Source organism: Dromiciops gliroides, chromosome 4, assembly GCF_019393635.1.
Source record: "Dromiciops gliroides isolate mDroGli1 chromosome 4, mDroGli1.pri, whole genome shotgun sequence".
Lineage (NCBI taxonomy): Eukaryota > Metazoa > Chordata > Mammalia > Microbiotheria > Microbiotheriidae > Dromiciops > Dromiciops gliroides.
In genome coordinates, this window is record NC_057864.1 from 156,980,801 (window position 1) to 157,003,470 (window position 22,670).

The 22,670-nt window shown below is 39.4% G+C and overlaps 1 protein-coding gene, 1 non-coding gene and 1 pseudogene across 2 annotated transcripts in view; 2 read left to right on the top strand and 1 right to left on the bottom strand.

Moving 5' to 3' along the window:
• The window catches only part of FCRL3 (Fc receptor like 3), a 40,090-nt gene that overhangs the window by 11,484 nt on the left and 5,936 nt on the right, over positions 1–22,670 (top strand). Inside the window, 5 exon segments of the mRNA XM_044004623.1 lie at positions 1,471–1,758; positions 2,642–2,920; positions 13,383–13,661; positions 16,254–16,370; positions 22,414–22,441. Of these exon segments, the coding sequence (XP_043860558.1) occupies positions 1,471–1,758; positions 2,642–2,920; positions 13,383–13,661; positions 16,254–16,370; positions 22,414–22,441 (991 nt within the window).
• Positions 14,121–14,227, top strand: LOC122726945. The gene has a single exon (XR_006352936.1). It is a non-coding gene; the product is annotated as a U6 spliceosomal RNA (small nuclear RNA).
• On the bottom strand, positions 14,380–14,778 carry LOC122755795 (annotated as a pseudogene).

Consider the following 22,670-nt stretch of genomic DNA (forward strand, 5'->3'; position numbering starts at 1 on the left):
AAAAAAATGTTTAGGGGGCAGCTAGATGGTGCAGTGGATAAAGCACTGACCCTGGATGCAGGAGGACCTGAGTTCAAATCCAGCCTCAGACACATGACAGACACTAACTGTGTGACCTTGGGCAAGTCACTTAGCCCTCATTGCCCCACCAAAAAAAAAAAAGAGAGAATAAAGAAAAGCTGCAAGAAGCATTTCCCTTCCTACGACAAGGTCTCCAAGGCTTATGTTGTCCCATAGGCTTATCCTTCCCTGGCACATTATTACCTTGGCTAGGGCAGGGTATGAGGACATGAGGCTGAAGGAAGAAGAAAGTGGGAACTTGGCTAGAAAATTAGGTGATGACTTCTACTCAGAAGTATAGTCAAATTCCTAAGGTACAAGGTCACTGACCCCTTACAGTAAGACATCTAGAGATTCTGACATCTGGAAATGCAGAGATTTATCCATATAGTCTGTCACGAGGAGATGGAGCTCTGAGAACAGATGAACTTTGTTTGCATTTACTTTTTGTTCTTCCATATCCCTTTAAAACAGAATGAGCTGGGGCAGCTAGGTGGTGCAGTGGATAGAGCACTGGCCCTGGAGTCAGGAGGACCTGAATTCAAATTCGGCCTCAGATACTTGACAACTTACTAGCTGTGTGACCCTGGGCAAGTCACTTAACCCCAATTGCCTCACGAAAAACAAAAACAAAAACAAAACAGAATGAGCTGCTCATCAGGACTTCCAGAGAAATGTCCCAACGCTGCCCAAGAAGTAGTCTGCTCCTCTATTCCTGATGGTTGGGAAAAAGGTCAAGAAGAGCTGAGCCAGGGGCAGCTAGGTGGCGCAGTGGATAGAGCACCAGCCCTGGAGTCAGGAGTACCTGAGTTCAAATCCGGCCTCAGACACTTAATACTTACTAGCTGTGTGACCCTGGGCAAGTCACTTAACCCCAATTGCCTCACTTAAAAAAAAAAAAAAAAAGAAGAGCTGAGCCCCTGAAATGGGACACTGTTAGACTAGATAAAATTTGAAAGTTCATAGGTCAGAAATATATATTCTCCTAGGTCAGCAAAAAGTCAGTGTCTCAGGATTTAGAATTTTTAAGGGGCCCTAGAGATTATCCAGTCTAACCCCCTTAATTTAAAGATAAGGAAACTGAGGCCCAGATTAGAGACATGATTTGCCCTAAATATATATAAATAGCAAGTTGCAAAGCTACGGTTCCCATTCAGATACTTTGATTTCAAATTCAATGCTATTATATCCAGACCAGACTGTTTTTTCCCTTCAGTTTTTTAACTATTTACCTACATCCTAAGATCAAAGCTTGCAATGATCTATTTTCACTCAGTTGAATTCAAACATCATTTATTCTATAATCTCACAATAAGTAGCTACCTAATGGTGGCCTCATCTTCCACAGCCTCTCCAAATGGGTAGTCTCAGAGGTTCAGGCTCTTCATATGTTACTTCATTTTCACCCAGGAATCCCTGTCTCTGGAATCCATTTGGAGATCTATCCCCCTGGGGGGCAAGTGGCAGAAGGGCAAACGTTGGTCCTGGTCTGTTCAGTAGCTGGGGGCACAGGTGACATCACATTCTCTTGGAGCAAGCAGGGCACTGGAGCAATCTTGAAGAAGAAAACTCAGAGATTACTAGTGGCAGAGTTTAAAATATTGGCCATGAGAGAGAGTGAAGCTGGAGAATATTACTGTACGGCCAACAATACGAACAATCTGCTACATAGCAAACCAGTGAGCATCTCTGTGAAAAGTAAGTGTTTCATCCCTTTCTTCTGCTCCTTAGTAATAATACACGTTTACCTCATGGTCCAAGGTTTGCTTTCCTCACTATAGCCCTGTGACACAAGTAGAATTGTTACTATCCTTATTTTATAGATTGTTTATAAACCTAATTTTACAGATTAGGAAATCGAGATGTTAGAAGAGCAGGGTAAATTGCTGATGGTCATACAAGAGAATAAATATTGGCACTGAAATTTGAACCTAGGTCCCATGATGCCAAGAATAGGGCTCTTTATGTCAATTATATACCATGCTATTCATTCCCAATTAATGCTTTTTAATTGGTTTCTAGGACTGGTGTCCAAAGAGTTCACAGAAATCAGAGTTTTGGAGGGGGGAAAAAACTTTATTTAATGGTGTTATTGCCTCCTAAGAAATTGCAGTTTGTTGTAGAAGGATAGGAGATATGGGATAAAGAGGGAACATGGGAGACAAGTGTGGTAAAAAGGATAGTGGGAAAAATAGTAGGATAGGGGCAGCTAGGTGACACAGTGGATAGCTCTGGAGTCAGGAGGATATAAGTTCAAATCCAGTCTCAGACATTTGACACTTACTATCTGTGTGACCCTGGGCAAGTCACTTAACCCCAATTGCCTCACACACACACACCCCCAAAAAAATAGTAGGATGAAGATTGAGAAGGGCTCAGGCTGATGTCTGGATGATTGATGTTTGGAAATTGTCTTCTTAAATTTTGGAGAGAAGCCTCTGAGAGAGCTAGATGCAGAGCAAAGGAGATAGAAATCAGAACTGATGAGAGGACTCCTTCCCTGCCTCTGATGCCTGGGGTGAGAGGGTCATGTGTCACAGCAGCAGACACTCACCTTGACTCTTTCCTGTCTCTTTCTCAGTTCCAGTGTCTCCTCCTCTCCTCACCTTCAGCATCCCTGAGACACAGATGTTTGTGGGGAAGGTTGTGGAGCTTAAATGTAAAGTCCAGAGAGGATCAGCCCCAATCCTATATCGGTTTTATCATGAGGGTAAAATAATGAAGAACAGCTCAGCTCCTTTGGGAGATACAGCATCCTTCAACCTATCCCTGACCGAACAGCATGCTGGGAATTACATCTGCGAGGCTGATAATGGCATAGCTGCACAATTCAGTAAGACGCTAACACTCTCAGTCAGAGGTATGTTGTTCCTTCCTGGTGGGAAGCCACATCAAGGACAGATGGCACATTCCCCACTATTGAACATCACACCTATGGGGATCCAGGCTGTCCTCTGATGGGTGGTATGGTATTATAATAGGCTCCCTGATATCTCTGCCCCTCCCTAAGGATCTGAGGTCTCAGAAACTCAGATCCTGCTCCTAATTCTTTACTGGTCTGCTCATAGTAAGTCAGTGTAACAACAACTCAACAAAGCCAGGGTTTTGTTGTTATTATTATTGCTGTTCAGTTGTTTTCAGTCATGTCTGACTCTTTGTGACCCCATTTGGGGTTTTCTTGGCATAAATATTGAAGTGGCTTGCCATTTCTTTATCCAGTTAACTTTACAGATAAGGAAATTGAAGTAATATTCTGGAGTGCAATAAGAATTGCTTTATACCACAAATATGAACATTCCTCAGAATACAAATAGATGCAGTTGGGCAATTGTAGATTTATAGGTCCATAATTAGATTAAAAATTATAGCAATCATTCATTTCTATGACACTTTGAGGTTTAAAAAAAAGGTTTCATTTCTTCCCAACAATCCAGTAAAGTACAAAAGATATGTTTCATTTGCTCCATGTAATAGGTGAGGAAACTGAGGCTTATAAAATTATGTGATTTATCTGAGGTCATATAATTAATGTGCTGGAGGTATAAATCTGGCCCACATGTGGAAAGTAGCTAGTAGGGGGAAGGAAAAGCATGGGATTAAGAATCAAGAACCTTGGGAGCAGCTAGATGGTGCAGTGGATAAAGTACTGGCCCTGGATTCAGGAGGACCTGAGTTCAAATCCAGCCTCAGACACTTGACACTTACTAGCTATGTGACCCTGGGCAAGTCACTTAACCCTCATTGCCCCACAAAAATAATAATAATAATAAAGAATCAAGGACCTTGGTTCAAAACCTGGCTCTGACATTTACTACCTGTATCACTTTGGATAAGTCACTTAACTTTTCTATGTCTCAGTTTTTTCATTTGTAAAATGAAGAGATTGAACTAGATGACCTCAAAAGTACCTTATAGAATTAAATCTGATCCTGACTCCAAATATAGGGTTCTTTCCACTAGGTATCTTTGCTCAGAGACCCAGGTTGGAAAGTTCTGGTGATTTTATAATGTTGGTTCCCCCAGGAAACTTAACTTAGTTTTTCTTCCATTGTTTCAGTTGTATCCAAATCTTTGTGACCCCATTTGGGGTTTTCTTCACAAAGATGCCAGAGTGGTTTTCTATTTCCTCCTCCAGCTCATTTTACAGATGAGAAAACTGAGACAAATAGGGTTAAATGACTTGCCCAAGGTGACAGACACAGCTAGTAACTCTCTGAGGTTCACTTAGTAGGCATATTCAAAATGATGATTAGAAACCATGTTGCTTCTAAAGTATGCTAATGGGAGGTGGAGCCAAGATAGTAGAGAGAAGCCAGGAAGTTGTCTGAGTTCTTCCCAGTTTCTCACAGAAACAACATTAAATCAAGTCCCTAAAGAGATTCTGGAGCTACGGAACCTACAAAAAGATGGAGTGAAACAATCTTCCAGCTTAAGATAACTAGAAGACCTTCAGTAAATGTCTGTCTCACTTGGATAAAAAGGGAGTGCAGCCCAGTACAGAGGGTGTCTGGGCAAGCCAGTGTGAGGCTCTTACCCATAGCACAGATCAGCAACCAATGCTTCTCCATCCTGGCTCAACAAGCTAGTGGCACAGCAGGCCAGCTGTAAGGCCTCCAACCCCAGGGCAGCAGTTAAACTGACAGCCCAGGAACCCCACACATAACCAGCATGACTAGTCAGGACCATCCCAGCACAGTGAGCAAGTTGCAAGCTCCTGAAGGTTCAGGGCAGAAAACCAGTGATCAGACTCCTGTTCCCCAGATAAAAAGCTTGGGAAAGTGCCTCCTGTGCCCCAGGAGCACAGTTCAATTTTAAAAGTCACAGAATGGGATAAAATATGAGTAATAAACAGAAAAGAATCCTCACCATAGAAAGCTACTATGGCAACAGGGAAACCCAAAAAAGAAACTCAGAATAAAACAACACTGTCAAAATGCCTACATGTGAAGCCTCAAAGGGGAAAATGAATTGATCTCAAGACCAAAAAGCCTATTTGGAAAAGCTCAAAAAGGATTTAAAAATCAAATAGAAAAATTGTGAAAAGAAATGAGAGTTATGCAACAGAGAGTCAACAGCCTGGAAAAGGAAGGACAAAAATTTCCTGAAGAAAACAATTACTTAAAAGTACAACTGGCCAAATGGGAAAAATCTACTGATGGAAACAACTCCTTAAAAAAGTAGAACTGGCCAAAGAGAAAAGGAAATAGAAAAGCTAACTAAAGAAAATAAATTCTTACAAATTATAATTAGACAAGTAGAAGCTAATTGTTCTATAAGACATCAAGAGTCAGTCAAACAAAATCAGAAGAATGAAAAGATAGAAGAAAATGTAAAATAACCCATCAGAAAAACAACTGACCTGGAAAATAAATCCAGGAGAGATAATTTAAGAATTATTGGACTGGGGGCAGCTAGGTGGCGCAGTGGATAGAGCACCAGCCCTGGAGTCAGGAGTACCTGAGTTCAAATCCAGCCTCATACACTTAACACTTACTAGCTGTGTGACCCTGGGCAAGTCACTTAACCCCAATTGCCTCACTAAAAAAAAAAAAAAAATTTATTGGACTGCCTGAAAACTATGATAAAAAAAATAGAGCCTGGACAACATCTTTCAAGAAATTATCAAGAAAAACTACTTGGATATCCAGAACCAGAGGGGAAAATAGGTATTGAAAGAATCCACCAAGGGTGCAGCTAGGTGGCACAGTAGATAAAGTACCGACCGTGGATTCAGAAGGACCTGAGTTCAAATCCAGCCTCAGACATTTGACACTAGCTGTGTGACCCTGGGCAAGTCATTTAACCCTCATTGCCCTGAAAGAAACCCCCCCAAAAAAGCCAAAAAACAAAAAAAACTAAAGAATCCTCCAATCACCTCCTGAAAGAGATTCCAAAATGAAAACTCCAAGGAATATTGTAGCCAAATTCCAGAATTATCTGGTGAAGGAGAGTATACAGCAAGCAGCCAGATAGAAGCAATTCAAATATCAAAGAGTCACAGGCAGGATTACACAAGATTCAGCAACTTCAACATTAAAGGATCATGAGGCTTGGGATATGATATTCTAGAAGGCAAAGGAGCTTGGATTATAACCAAGAATTAACTACCCAGGAAAATTGAGTATTATCTTTCTGGAGAAAAGATGGACATCCAATGAAATTGGGAACTTTAAATTTTCCTGATGAAAAGACCAGAACTGAACAGAAAATGTGACCTTTGAATATAAGACTCAAGAGAAGCATAAAAAGGTAAACAGGATTAAAAAGAACATGGTATGCAATAAAGTTAAACTGTTTACATTCCTACACAGGAAGATGATACTTGTACTTTTTGATAACTGTATCTCTATTGGGCCAAATAGAAGGAGTATACATAGACAGATGATGTGGGTATAAATTGATTTTGAAGTGATGATATAAAAACATTAAGGGGTGGAAAAAAGGATTATATGGGGATAATAGCAAAGAGGTGGAATGGGGTAAATTACATCACATGAAGGGGCACTAAAGACCTATTACAATAGAGGGAAAGAAGGGAGGAGTGAGCATTGTTTCAACCTTACCCTCTTCAGATTTGGCTCAAAGAGGGAATAACATACACACTCATTTGGATAAAGAAATTCATCTTATGATATAAGGAAATAAAAGGGTAAGGGGAAAGGGGGAGCTCTGATAGAAGGGAGGACAGAAATAGAAGAGGAAAGGGGAAAGAAAAGGAGGGGCTCATGAAAGGGAGGACAGATTGAGGGAGGCAGTGGTCAGAAGCAAAACACTGGTGAGGAGGAACAGGGTGAAAGGAAAGAGAAAAGTATAAAAAAGGGGAAAAATAGGTTGTAGGGAAATGCAGTTAGTAATCATAAATGTGAGTGTGAATGGGATGAACTCTCCCATAAAACAGAAGTGAATAGCAGAGCGGATTAAAAACCAGAATCCTATAATATGTTATTCACATGAAACACAATTGAAGCAGAAAGATACATACAGAGTAAAGGTAAAAGGCAGGAATGGAATATACAGGGTGGGCCAAAGTCACAAATATTTATTAACTCCTTTATTTTTGTATTTAATTTATAACACCATCATATCATATACAGGGTACATAGGAATTGAATTTACATTATGTGTGAAAAATCAAAACTAATAGATAAAGAAAAATAATTTTTAAAAGTTAAAACATCAGATGCCTTTGTGGCTTTTGGCCCAACCTATAATATGCTTCGGCTGAAGTAAAAGAAAAAAAAAAGCAGGAATGGCAATGCTGGTCTCAGACAAAACAAAAGCAAAAAAAGATCTAATTAAAAGAGATAAAGAAGGAAAATACATTTTGCTTTTTAAAAAAGTATCATAGACAATAAAGTAATATCAATACTAAACATATGTGCACCAAGTGGTATAGCATCCAAATTCTTAGAGGAAAAGTTAAGTGAGTTATAGTAAGAAATAGACAGAAAAACTATGCTAGTGAATGACCTTGACCTTCTCTTCTCAGAAATAGATAAATCTAACCACAAAATAAATAAGAAAGAAGCTACGGAGGTGAATAAAATTTTAGAAAAGTTTGATATGATAGACCTCTGGAGAAAATTGAATGGGGATAGAAAGGAATATGCCTTTTCCTCAGTGGTACATGGTATCTACACAAAAATTCACCATGTATTAGGGCATTAAAAATCTCAAATCAAATGCAAAAAGACAGAAATGGTAAATGCATCCTTTTCAGATCATGATGTAATAAGAATTAAGTGTAATAAAAGGCCATGGAAAGATAGACTAAAAAATGAAAAATAAATAATCTTCTAAAGAATGAGTGGCTCAGGGGGCAGCTAGGTGACGCAGTGGGTAGAGCACTGGCCCTGGAGTCAGGAGTACCTGAGTTCAAATCCAGCCTCAGACACTTAACACTTACTAGCTGTGTGACCCTGGGCAAGTCACTTAACCCCAATTGCCTCACTAAAAAAAAAAAAAAAGAATGAGTGGCTCAAACAACAAATCACAGAAACATCAAAGAGAATGACAATAATGAGACAACATACCAAAACTTATGGGAAGCAGGAAAAGTAGTTCTTAGGGAAAATTTTATACCTCTAAATGCCTACATGAATAAAATAGAGGGAGCAACTATATGGCACAGTGGATAAAGCATTGGCCCTGGATTCAGGAGGACCTGAGATCAAATCTGACCTCAGACACTTAACACTTACTAGCTGTGTGACCCTGGACAAGTCACTTAACCCTTATTGCCCCACCAAACAAACAAACAAAAAAACTTTAGTGGAATAAAATAGAGAAAGAGGAGATCAATGAATTAGGCACATAACCAAAAAAGCTAGGAAAAGGACAAATTAAAAATCCCTAATTAAATACCAATTTAGAAATTCTGAAAATCAAAGCAGAGATTAATAAAGTTTAAAGTAAGAAAACTAATTAATAAATAAAATTAAGAGTTGGTGTGATGAAAGAAAATAAAATAAATAAACCTTTGATTCATTTGATTTAAAAAAGAAAGAAGAAAATAACCACATGCGGGTGGGGGTGGGAAGAGAAGTTGGAACAATTTTTTTTTTAATTGATGTTAAAATTTGTTTTTACATATATTTTGGAAAATAAAATTCTATTCAAAAAAAAAAGAAAGAAGAAAACCAAATTATCAGTATCAAAATGAAAAAACTGAATGAACCACCAATAAAGAGGAAATTAAAGCAATAGTTAGGAGCTTTTTTGCCCAAAAGTATGCCAATAAATCTAACAATCTAAGTGAAATGGATGCATATTTATAAAAATATAAATTTCCCAGATTAACAGAAGAAGAAATAAAATATTTATATATGCCCATTTTATTTTTTAAAATGAACAAGCTATTAATGAACTCCCTAAGAAAAAATCTCCAGGGACAGATGAATTTACAAATGAATTCTACCAAACATTTAAAGAACAATTAATTACAATACTATGTAAACTATTTGAAAAAAATAGGCAAAGAAGGAGTCCTGCCAAATTCCTTTTATGACACAAATATGGTGCTAATACCTAAACCAGGAAGAGCCAAAACAGAGAAAGAAAATTATAGACCAATTTCCCTAATGAATATTGATGCAAAAATTCTAAATAAAATATTGGCAAAGAGATTACAGCAATTTATCACCAGGATAATACATTATGATCAGGTGGGGTTTATAACAGGAATGCAGGGATGGTTCAATATTAGGGAAACTATCAGCATAATTTACAATAGCAGCAATAAAACTAACTGAAATCATGATTATCTCAATATATGCAAAGAAAGTTTTTGACAAAATATAGCACCCATTCCTATTTAAAAAAACACTGTAAAACATAGAAATAAGTGGAGTTTCCCTTAAAATAATAAGCAGTATCTCTATAAAACCATCAGCAAGCATTATATATAATGGGGATAAGTTAGAAGCATTCCCAAAAAGATCAGAGGTGAAACAAGGATGTCCATAATCACTATTATTATTCAATATTGTACTAGAAATGTTAGCTTTGGCAATAAGAAAAGGAAATTAAATAAATTAGCATAGGCAAGGAGGGAACAAAACTATCACCCTTTGCAGATAATATGAGGAAATACTGAAAGAATCCTAGAGAATCAACTGGAAAACTACTTCAAACAATTAACAACTTTGGCAAAGTTGCAGGGTATAAAATAAACCTACATAAATCATCAACATTTCTATATATTTTCAATAAAGCCCAGCAGCAAGAAGTAGAAAGAGAAATTCCATGTAAAACAGCTATAGATAATATAAAATAGTTGGGAGTCAAACTGGCAAGACAACCCCTGGAACTATATGAACACAAATAAAGTCAGATCTAAACAATTGGAAAGATATCAGTTGCTCATGGGTAGACCAATCTAATAAAAATGACAATTGTACCTAAATTAATTTACTTATTCAGTGACATACAAAACTACCAAAAATTATTTTATAGAGCTAGAAAAAATAATAACAAAATTCATCTGGAAGAACAAAAGGTCAAGAATATCAAGAGAATAAAAAATTTAAAATTAATGTTTTAAAAAAATATCAAGGGAATTAATGAAAAATGCAAAGGAAGGTGACCTAGTTGTTCTAGATGTCAAATTATATTGTAAGGCAACAATCATCAAAACTACTTGGTACTGGCTAAGAAATAGAGTTGTGGATCAGTGGAATAGATTAAGTACACAAGACACAGTAGTAAATTACTATAGTGATCTACTGTTTGATAAATCACTTCTCTCCCTGGCTTCCCAAGAAATTTCTGTTTTCTCCTTTTTTGCAAATTTTTCAACCTGTAGTCCAGGCTGAGGCTCTCTTATCTCTCCACCCAAACAGTAGTCTCTCTCTTCCAGGCCTCTATTTCTGCTCCTAGCAAAATTGTAACCCCTAACTCTTTATAGAACAAGAAATAAATTGATTTGTTTTTTTGACTTGATTTTGTTCCTTCCTCTGACCATTCAATGATGCCTTGAATAACTGAACTTTCTTCCCATTGATGCACTTTATCCCCATCATTCTGTTCATATACCTCTCCTAGAATATCTGCAGGGTGGTCCAAAAGTTACAAAGGGGTCTGATGTTTTAATAACCTTTCAAAAATTATTTTTTCTTTATTTTTTGCCATTTACAACATTTGATTATTCACACATAATGTAAATTCATTTCCTATATGTACTGTATATGATGCTATGGTATTATAAATTTAAAACAAAAAATAAAGGAGTTATTAAATATTTGTGACTTTTGACCCACCCTGTAGTTACATAATGAGGACTAGCACAGCATCACTGAGAGAATGCTAGACTGATAGAGAGGGAACATGGGCTCAGGTCCTGGTTCTATCACTTTTTCATCAAGGTGCCTTTCTCTGTCTATATCACCTCAATTTTAAAAGGGGTAGAAGGGTGGCCTCTAATAATAGATGACATTTCTGTGGTGTTTTACACAAATCACCCCCATTTAAACCTAAAAAAAACCCATGAGACAGATATTACTACCATAGCAGGTACAACCACACCACTACTACTACCACTACCACCACCATCATCACTACTATTACTACTACTTCTACTACACTACCACCACTTCTACCACCACTACTACTACCATACCACTACTACTATTGCTGCCATCACCATTACTATTATTACTACTACTGCTATACAACCACCATCACTACTACCACTACCACCACTACTACTACTACACTACCACCACCACCACCATTCCTACTATTACTTCTACTGCTACTACAGCACTACCACTACCACCACTGCTACTGCTACTGCTACTGCTATTATTTCAGAGATGAAAAACTTACTGGCAGGGGGCAGCTAGGTGGAGCAGTGGATAAAGCACCAGCCCTGAATTCAGAAGGACCTGAGTTCAAATTCAGCCTCAGACACTTGACACATACTAGCTGTGTGACCCTGGGAAAGTCACTTAACCCTCATTGCCCTGCAAAAAAAAAAAAAAATTTTTTTGATGAATTTAAAACTCATTGGCAGTGGTTTTATGTAGCACACAAAACTCCCTAGTGCAGCTATGATAGATTAAAATGAAATTGGGAGGGGCACCTAGGTGGCACACTGGATAAAGCACTGGCCCTGGATTCAGGATGACCTGAGTTCAAATCTGACCTCAGACACTTGACACTTACTAGCTGTGTGACCCTGGGTAAGTCATTTAACCCTCATTGCCCCACAAAAAAAATGTAATTGAGAAATGTTTAACAAAATAAATTGGTTTTCTAAATCAATGACTTGCCTGCAGAGATCTGTTTCTATTTGGGGTTAACACCTCTGCACTATATCATACTGTTGTGAGAGAAAGATCATTAAGTCCCTGCTATAATATTAATTTAGGGCAGCTAGGTGGTACAGTGGATAAAGCAACTGGGTCTGGAGACAAGAAGACATCTTCCTGAGTTCAAATCTGGCCTCAGATGCTTACTAGCTGTGTGACCCTAGGCAAGTCACTTAACCAAGTTTGCCTCAGTTTCCTCATCTATCAAATAAGCTCAAGAAGAAAATGGCAAATCATTGCAGTATCTTTGCCAAGAAAACCCCAAAAGGAGTCATGAAGAGTAGGACATGATTGAAACAACTAAACATTATTAATAATATAATAATAACAATAATGTGTAAGGGGCTAAAATTCTAGCTAGTCTGTCTACAATATGTAATGAGTGATCATCAATAAATTATAAGCTTTAGCAATAGTTTATACTTTTAAGCATTTATTAAGGAAAATAAGAATTTGGTGAAGAGAGAAAGACCTACATTCAGCTATCTATCAAAAGGAGAGCGCATTTTTAGCTCCACTATCCACTAGAGTCCTCACGAAAAAGAGCGAGAGCACCAGCCTCACCCCCTCCTCCTCCCACAAGCAAATGTCACTTCCTGATGCCAAAGAAAAGCCACATGTCTCAGGTGCCTTCTCCTCATGGTGGAGCTTTCCTACAGTAAATCTCCAGCAGGCAGTGTCATTCCAATCATTACAAATGGAATCATTGGAAAAAGAGAGATAATGGAGAAAAGCAGCTCAGGGGAGAGAGGAGCCCAGAGAATATGGGATGGCATTCTTACCATAGAACAATGGGATCTCAGAACTGGAAGGGATCTCAAAGGTCATCTAGTTTCCTGTATATTAGAAGGAAACATCGTCAACATATAGTCGTCTAGCCTCTGGCTTGAAGACCTCCTGAGTCAGAGACATCACAACTTTGAAAAACATAAAGAATCTTTGATATGATAGTCTCACCATTGTGATGGCTGGAAAATTTTTTCCCAGTTCTTTGTGGACAGGTTCTGAAATCTAGATCTGCATCCTAGAAGATATGGGAACTAAGAATGGTCTTGGAGGGTATCTCCATAGTTTTGTGGGGCAACTAGGTGGCACAGTGAATAGAATACTGGGCCTGGAGTCAGGAAGGCTTGAGTTAAAATCTAGCCTCAGATGCTTACTAGTTTATAACCCTGGGCAAATCACATAACCCTCTTTGTTTGCCTCAGTTTCCTCATCTGTAAAATGAGCTGGAGAAGGAAATGGCAAACCACACTAGTATCTTTGCCAACAAAATCCAAAATTGGGGTAATGAAGAGTCTGAAACAACTGAACAACAACCTTAGTTTTATTGATTGCATTTGCCCTTTCTCTACTTTTTTCTTTTTAAAAAAGAAAAAAGGGGGGAAATTTGGGTAATGTAGAAAGAAAAGATGGTTTTTTTAATTCAAGGGTATATGTCTGATAGAAGTTCTCAAAATAAAGGGCTCATGTTTCAGAAGCTGAGATGCTGATTTCCATTTTCTCCCTCAGTTCCAGTGTCCCGTCCTCACCTTACCATCAGTGTGCTCAAGCCTCATGCCACTGGAGGGGACATGGTGGAGTTTCGATGTGAAGCTGAAACAGGCACAACTCCCATCCTCTATCGGTTTTTTCGCCAGGGTACAATCCTGGGGAGTGGTTGGGCCCATTTAGGAGAAGCTGCATTTCTCAACCTCTCTCTGCCATCCGGGGATTCTGGGATCTACTCTTGTGAGGCTGACAATGGCTTCATTCCCCAGCTCAGTGAAGGGGTGAACCTCTCTGTCTCAGGTATATAAGGAAGACCAGATCTGATATCTCAAGGTTGAACATTTGACCAACCCCCAAAGAGGGTGGGCCATTTCTCATGATGCCATATCATGGTACAATGTTTCTGAGGATAGGTCATCTGAGGATGTGCAAGGTTGAGTCTTGGGTGATATCACTAGGTAGATGTTGGGGGAGAGATAGGTCAGCAGCTGACTGCATCTCTTTTCCCCAAGTCCCAAGGTCCCTTACCTCCATAATGTGATCACTTCCCTAAACATTGGACAGATATGCAAATACTGCTAGGAATGGTATAATCTTGGTCACATTCCATCCTGGCTTCACAATAAGTCATCATTTGTCAAACATAGTCTCAGGGCTCAGGTGCTCAAAGAAAGAAGGGATAGTTCCTGTATTCCTACATGTAAACTGAATCAGGTGTCCACCTTCCTAGCCTAAGCCCAATTCAAAAAGTCCTCCCATGTGCTTGTTTCAGTAGCACATATACTAAAACTAGAATGATAAAGAGAAGATTCGCATGTCCCCTGTGCAAGGATGATACACAAATTCATGAAGCATTCCATATTTTTTCTCCAAATACAAGACTCAAGGGAAATATAAAAAAGTAAACAGGAAAAAACACCCATGTTATTAAATAAGGTTAAACTGTTTGCATCCCAACATGGGAAGATAAAACTTGTAACTCTTTTTTTTTCCAAATCAGACCAAGGCTTTTATTTATTCATTTCTTGCATTTAAAATATTCTTCGATGACATCTTTGGCCTGAGATTCTTTGCCATAATGTTTAACAACAATGCAACTGCAGCCAACCACTTTTCAGGGTTTTCCCTCTCTGTCAATTTTACAAAGGCCTACCCATTCACCCAGCTTCTTGTTGTCATCAACCTTGATCAAGTTAATTTGGTGCTCAGCACACAAGGCTTCAACCAATTTTACATACATAGGTTCATCACAGTTGGAAGCAAGAACACAACAATGGGCTTGGCGTTTATCCAAGGCTTTAGGAGCTTCATGAATTCCATGAGCTAGGCCATTGTGGATGAGTGCAATCTTCAGCACTTCTTGTAGAGCAGTGTTAATGTCCATTACACCTCCAGAAGTAATGCCTTCCTTGGCCATGGCAGCAGTTCACAGTGAAGTTAAATCTTGAAAACACAAGGGAGCCTCTGCCTCCCACTCGATTCAGTGGTAACAGGGAAAGAGAAACCTTGTAACTCTTGAGAACAGTAATAACTCTATTTGGGCAGATAGAAGGTGTAGACATAGAGAGTATAGGTATATATTTACTTTGATGTGATGATATAAAAAAATTAAGGGGTGAAAAAAAGAATTATGCAGGGGCAGATATGGGAGGTGGAATATGGTAAATTACATCACATGAAAAGGCACAAAAGATGTATTACGACAGAGGGAAAGAAGGGAGGCGTGAGCATTGTTTCAACCTTACCCTCATCAGATTTGGCTCAAAGAGGGAATAACATACACACTCATTTGGATAAAGAAATTCATCTTATGATATAAGGAAATAAAAGGGTAAGGGGGAAAGGGTGGGACTCTGATAGAAGGGAGGACAGAAATAGAAGAGGAAAGGGGAAAGAAAGGGGAGGGGGCTTGATAAAAGGGAGGGCATATTGAGGAAGGCAGTGGTCAGAAGCAAAACACTGGTGAGGAGGAACAGGGTGAAAGGAGAGAGAAAAGTATAAAAAAGGGGGAAAATAAGATGGAGGGAAATACACAGTTAGTAATCATAACTGTGAATGTGAAAGGGATGAACTCCCCCATGAAAAGGAAGCAAATAGCAGAGTGGATTAAAAACCAAAATCCTGCAATATGTTGCTTACAAGAAACACATTTGAAGCATAGAGACACACAGAGTAAAGGTAAAAGGTTGGATCAGAATATATTATGCTTCAGCTGAAGGTAAAAAAGCAGGAGTAGCAATCCTGACCTCAGACAAAGCAAAAGCAAAAAGAGATCTAATTAAAAGAGATAAGGGGTCATCTATGTGGTGCAGTGGATAAAGCACCAGCCCTGGATTCAGGAGAACCTGAGTTCACATCTGGCCTCAGACACTTGACACTTACAAGTTGTGTGACCCTGGGCAACTCACTTAACCCTCATTGCCCCACAAAAGAAAAAAAGGTAAGCAACAAAACTACACCTTGCTAAAAGGTACTATAGACAATGAAGTAATATCAATACTAAACATATGCACCAAGTGGTATTGCATTCAAATTCTTAGAGGAGAAGTTGAGTTACAAGAAGAAATAGACAGAAAAAGTATTCTAGTGGGGGATCTCAAACTCCCCCTCTCAGAACTAGATAAATCTAACTGAAAAATGAATAAGAAAGAAGTTAAGGAGGTGAATAGAATGTTAGAAAAGTTAGCTATTATAGAACTCTGGAGAAAACTGAACGGGATAGAAAGGAATATACCATTTTCTCAGTGATACAGGACACCTACATAAAAATTTGCCATGTATTAGGGCACAAAAGTCCTCCCATGTTCCTAACCTTTAGGTCTATCTTCTCATGTTCTGAGCCATCATCCTGTTCTCCCCATCCTCACCTCATGCCAAACTTTCCTTTCTCAGTCCTTACAGGGAAGCAAAGGGGACGGCTTGCTGGAGAAGTCAGCTTGGGCTTGCTCGGGTTTCTGGGTCTCATTAGTGTTGGTCTTCTGTTGTATTTCAAGACCCAGAGGAGATCAGGTTTGTAGACCCTACTCATTAACCTTTACAGATCCCTGTCCCCAGTCTGCCTCCTGCCCAAAGTGACTATCAGCTTGAGGCTTCAGACTTTCACTGAAAAACTGGTGCAGTACCAAGTGAAGAACAGAACAGAGCAGAAGTATGCTGGTAAATGTTTAGCAACCAGACCTCTTGGTGTGCAGGGCACACTTTTAAATTTAATCTGTATTTTTAACATTTTCACCATCATTTTCTTGCTCGGACAATTAACGAAACAATAAATTGAGTCCTGATTTATGTTTGCAGATTTCTGAGGTATAAATATTCATACTAAAAATGTAATCATACTTCTCATTAAGAGCTGGCTCCAGCACATCAGCAGAAATGACATTTATTGAGCTTTTTTGTTTATTTCTTTGGAGGCCATTGGGGTTAAGTGACTTGCCCAGGATCAGACAGCTAATAAGTGTCTGATGTTACATTTGAACTCACCCTGACATCAGGGCCCATGTTCTATCCACTGCATCACTTAGATGCCCCCTGGTTTTCTAATATATGAAGACAGCTGAACCTTCTCATCCAGGCCTTTAATTCACTAGAAATCTAGGTATGTTTTTAAAGCATACAGGCCACCCTACAGGTTTATGAGTATCATAGGGACTTAAATCAGCCTCTAAATGTCCTTATGGTCCCCTACAATAATATCCTCCTTTCTTCCCCCCACCCCCTTCATGAATCACTCAAAAAAACTGATTAGTCTCAGAGCGCAGAATGAAAAACAATGCACAGAAATTACAAAGAGGCAGATTCCCACTTTTTATAAAGAAATTCCCTAAACAATTTGAACTGGCCAAAAGTGGAATAGGAAGTTGTGAATTCCCCATCAACAGTTAAAGTCAATAAACATTTATTAAGAACATATAAGTGTGGGGGCAGCTAGGTGGTACAGTGGATAGAGCACCGGCCCTGGATTCAGGAGTACCTGAGTCCAAATCCGGCCTCAGACACTTAACACTTATTAGCTGTGTGACCCTGGGCAAGTCACTTAACCCCCATTGCCTCACTTAAAAAAAAAAAAAAGAACATATAAGTGCCACGAACTGTGCTAAGCACCAGAGATACAAATAAGAAAAACAAGGAGAGTGCCTGCCTGCCCCTTCAAGTTACTTGAAGTCTTTGAGGAGAGGTTAAATAAGTATTTGTTGAGAGAATTCTGGCTCAGGTATGAATTAGGCTAGATGGAGTAGCGGATAGAACTCTGGACCCAGATTGGGGAAGATCTGAGTTACAAACCAACCTTGGATACTTCCAAGCTGTGTGACCCTAGACAACCTCTGCGTGCCTCAGCTTCTTCATCTATAAATGGGGATAATAAGAGTACCAACCTCCCAGGATTATTATAAGGATAAAATGAGGTATTTATAAAGTGCTTTATAAACTTTAAAGAACTATACAAAGGTCCCTTCCAGTTCTGATACTGTATGAATCTGTGATAGAGCAGTTATCTTAGGTCAGGCAAGATTCTGTGAATAATTACCAACTCACTTACTGTGGCCCTAAGTCTCCATTCAGTCACCGCTTGTCTCCATTGGCTGGCCCCCAGCCCCTCTCCCACAGCTGTATTCTCAGCAACCATTTTCTCAATAAACTTCAGTGTCTTCTTATCACCTTAAGCATCCAATATAAAGTCCTATGTCTGGCATTCAACCCTCTCCCTAGCTCAGTTCCTTTCTACCTTCCCAGTCTCCTCATACCTCACTCCCTTCCACACACTCTTTGATCCAGCTATTCTCACTTAATTGCTCTTCCTCACACATAGCACTCCATCTCCTGTCTTCAAGTTTCTGTACTGGCTGTTGTTCCCCAGGTCTGGAATGCTGTCCCTCCTCACGTTGTTGTTTCAGAGTCACCAGCTTCCTTCAAAACTCAGCTTAAATTCCACCTTCCCTGGTGTCCGCAATTACTAATAGCTTCCCCTGTGATATTACCTTCCATCTACTCTGTAAATATCTCCTATGCACCTAGTTGTCTCCCTTTTTAGAATGTGAGATCCTCAAGGATCAGATCTCTTTTTTGCATTTCTTTTTATCCCTAGGGTTTTTAATCCAATGTGCCTAGCAATCAATCAAACAACAAACTTTTATTAGACATCTACTTAGCCTTGGCACATAGTGGGTTCTTTTTTTTTTTTTTTTTTTTTAGTGAGGCAGTTGGGGTTAAGCGACTTGCCCAGAGTCACACAGCTAGTAAGTGTTATGTGTCTGAGGCCGGATTTGAACTCAGGTACTCCTGACTCCAGGGCCGGTGCTCTATCCACTGCGCCACCTAGCTGCCCCTCATAGTAGGTTCTTAATAAATGTTTCTTGACTGACTGACTTCTCTGGTAGTAAGTATATACCCTATTTCTCAGTATAAGAAAATGCCACGAGATGATTCTGACCCATATGCTGACATTCCCCACCCCAACACCATCCATCCCTAGGAGACTAGACTTATGAAAATGGGTAGAGAATCCTCTTTTTTTTTCTCCCCAAACCCTTCAACTCAGAATCCAGCATATGGAGCTGGCCTTGGGGTGACTCTGAATCTCTAAATACAGTCCCTCGAGGTCACATGTGTTGATTCCTCACAGATCTCCACCCTGAGCCAGGAACTCCCTTGCTCTTGACTTTACATGAAACTAATCAGGAAAGAAATGGGTCCTTGGTAGAAGATGCACCTAAGGACAGCCAGGTCGTGCAGTGGATAGAATGCTGAACCCGGAGTCAGGAAGACTCATCTTCCTGAGCTTAAGTACAGTCTAAGACACTTACTATGTGACCCAGGGCAAATCACTTTGCCTCAGTTTCCTCATCTATAAAATGGGCTGGAAGAGGAAATGGCAAGTCACTCCAGTATCTTTGCCAAGAAAATCCCAAATGGGGCAATGAAGAGTTGGACATGACCAAAAACAACTGAATAAAAATCACAAAAGATCAAGCCACAGTCCCTGGACTTAGTTTCAAATGACCAAGATTTTATCCCTGTCCCCAACAAGAGGATAACAAATATCTACTCCCTTCTTTTCTGGTAGATGACAACCTGGAGAAAATATTTGTGTTCTCTGGGCCCACTAAAAGAAGGAGTAGAGCAAGGAAGAGGGGTCAAGTTTAGGGAGCCCTAGGTGCAAACAGTGCAAACTTCCAAGCCAAATACCAGCTTTAGACTATCACATATTTTGGAAACCACCATGTAATCCATGGTTCAGAACCAAATCTTTGATTATACATGGGCGAAGTTCAGTCTTTGGGATTCTCTGTGATCATTCCCTTGGGCTTTCCCGCACTTGGATTTTTACCTAAAAACATCAGAATTGGGTTTGTATTTAGGATTTCACAACAAAAGTTCTTGGTTGTAGTATTGGCCAACCCATATTTCTATATGAAGTCCACAACAATAGCATAATCTTAGCTAATGATAAGAATAATGACTAACATTTTATTATACTGCTTTAAGATTTACAAAGTTGGGAGGGCAGCTAGGTGGTGCAGTGGATAGAGCACTGGCCCTGGATTCAGGAGGACCTGAGTTCAAATACAGCCTCAGACACTTGACACTTACTAGCTGTGTGACCCTGGGCAAGTCACTTAACCCTATTTGCCTCAGTTTTACATAATCTATAAAATGAGCTGGAGAAGGAAATAGCAACCTGCTATACCATCTTTGCCAAGAAAACTCCAAATTGGGGTCACAAAGAGTTGGACACAAGTGAAACTGAACAACATTTATCAATCTAATCTATCAACAAATATATGTATATGTATAACTTTGTAAATCTTTCTTTTTTACGCAGGGCAATGAGGAGTTTTCTTGGCAAAGATGGTATAGCAGTTTGCTATTTCCTTCTCCAGCTCATTTTATAGATTATGTAAAACTGAGGCAAAGAGGGTTAAGTGACTTGCCCAGGGTCACACAGACAATAAATGTTTGAGGCCAGATTTGAACTCAGGAAGATGAATCTTCCTGATTCCAAGCCCAGTGCCCTATCCATTGAACCACCTAGCTGCCCCAAGATTTTATAGACATATATATGTATGTATAAATATAAACACACATATATAAAATCATTATATATACATGCACATATGTATATACATATATATCATTTGATCCTTGCAACACACTTACAGGGGAAGTATTATTTTTAACCTTATTTTTACAGATGAGGAAACTGAGGCTGAAAGAAGTTAAGTAAGTTACCAGGGTCCCACAGCTAGCAAGTGTCTGAGATAAGATCTGAACTCAGGTCCATTTCTGGCTCTAAGCCCAGCATCGCTGTGCCAACTAGTTACCTCATGGATATCACCTGCCTTTTTGAATTCATCAAAAATAATGATAGCATTCTTTCTTTCTACAAATCAAGTACCACATCATAAAAGGAAATAAGCTTACTCAAGGATGACTTCTTCCATACAGCCTCTTACAGCATGTGATCAGTTTCCTTTCTGTAGATTTCCACTAACTACATACCTTTAATAATATATTCTTGATTTTGCCAAGAATAGAGGTTAGGGTCCCTGGTTTTTTATTTTCGAACATTCCCTTTTTTTGAAAATAGTTGCCTCCCCAAGCCACTGCTGAAGTCCCCCTTCCATTCTTCAGCTCTTTCAAAGATCACTGATAGTAGTTCAGAGTGTACACCTTCCAGTTCTTTCACTAACCAAAGATGTAATTCATCTGGTCTACAGCCCAGGTAGGTGAGCTGACAGTGAATCAATCATTTTAATTGTGACATTAAAGAGGCAGGGATGATATTCAGGGCCAGATGAATTCTTACTTTATCAAAAAGTTAACTTTGTTAAGGTAATTTAACATCTCATTAAGGAGAAATCACAGAGATTCAGGAGAGCTATACCAAGCATTTCTTGGGTGCATCCTTTACAATAGAGAGGACTAGGAAGGTATAATGAAAGGGACCTCAGTTCTGAGGTTAAAGAACCAATGTTTCATTAGGGGGCAGCTAGGTGGAGCAGTGGATAAAACACTGGCCCTGGATTCAGGAGGACCTGAGTTCAAATCCAGGCTCAGACACTTGACACTTACTAGCTGTGTGACCCTGGGCAAGTCACTTAACCCTCATTGCCCCACCCCCCCAAAAAAAAACCTATTGCTTCTATAACTATTTGAATGGCCTTGCACAAGTCAGATGATGATGATAATTATAATAGCTAACATTCGTAAAGTGCATATTATGTGCCAAGCACTGTGCTAAGTGCTCTACAATTATTATTTCATATGAGCCTCACAACAGTCCTGAGAGGTTGGTGCTATCATTGTCCCCATTTTACATATGAGAATACTGAGGCAAACAGAGGTTAAGTGACTTGCCAAGAGTCAAACAGCTAGGAAGTTTAAAGATTTCAAAGAGCTTTACATATATTAACTTATTTGATAATAGGTGATATTATTTTCTCTACAGAGAGAAGTTAAGTGACTTTCACAAGGCCACACAGCCCATTAGGTATCCATAGCAGGATTCCAGCTCAGGTCTTGATTCCAAGGCCAGTGCTTTCCTCATCTGTAAGATTAGGGAACTGGACTAGTTGGCCTCCCTTCCAGATCTAAATCTATAAATCCATGATGTTATGAACTTGCCAAGCTCCCTGAGTGCAGAGACCACCTCTGTATTTCCTGCCAGGGTTTATCACAGGGCTTTGTGGATTGGATCTGAATTTGGTCTGTCAGAATTGTAGCCATCTCAGGGTACAATGGTGAAGTCCACAGTCACATCTAAGGGATTCCTTTAAATTCCAAGCTTCTAGCAGGTGAGAGTCATGCCTTTCACTTCCTCTGTGTCACATTTGTTTAACCTAGCACAAGAGAGGACACAGGTCTCTGTTTTCAACCTCCTATAGTGCCACACTCCCTCTACTGACACCCCCCAATAGAGTGCAAACTCCTTGAGGGCAAGGTGTTTAGACTCTTATTTTTGTCTTCACATTCCCAGTATCTAAAACAGTGCCCAAGTCATTGTAGACACTTAATGCTTTCTGCTTAATGATGTTAATCTTCTTTTTCTTTGCAGGAGAAAGCTTTGCTTTTGGACTCTCCAGGCAAGTGCTTAGTTCTTTCAGTGACTCACTTCTTGTCATTTGCTAGAAGTCCACAATCCAGGAACATGGAAAATGCTGTTTATCCCTGGGGCCATACCTATCCATTTCCTGATTTCACATGCTTTGAACTGTTGCTGTCGTTGAGTCGTTTTCAGTCATGTCCGACTCATTGGGGGTTTTCTTGGCAGAGATACTGGAGTGCTTTGCCATTTCCTTCTCCTGCTCATTT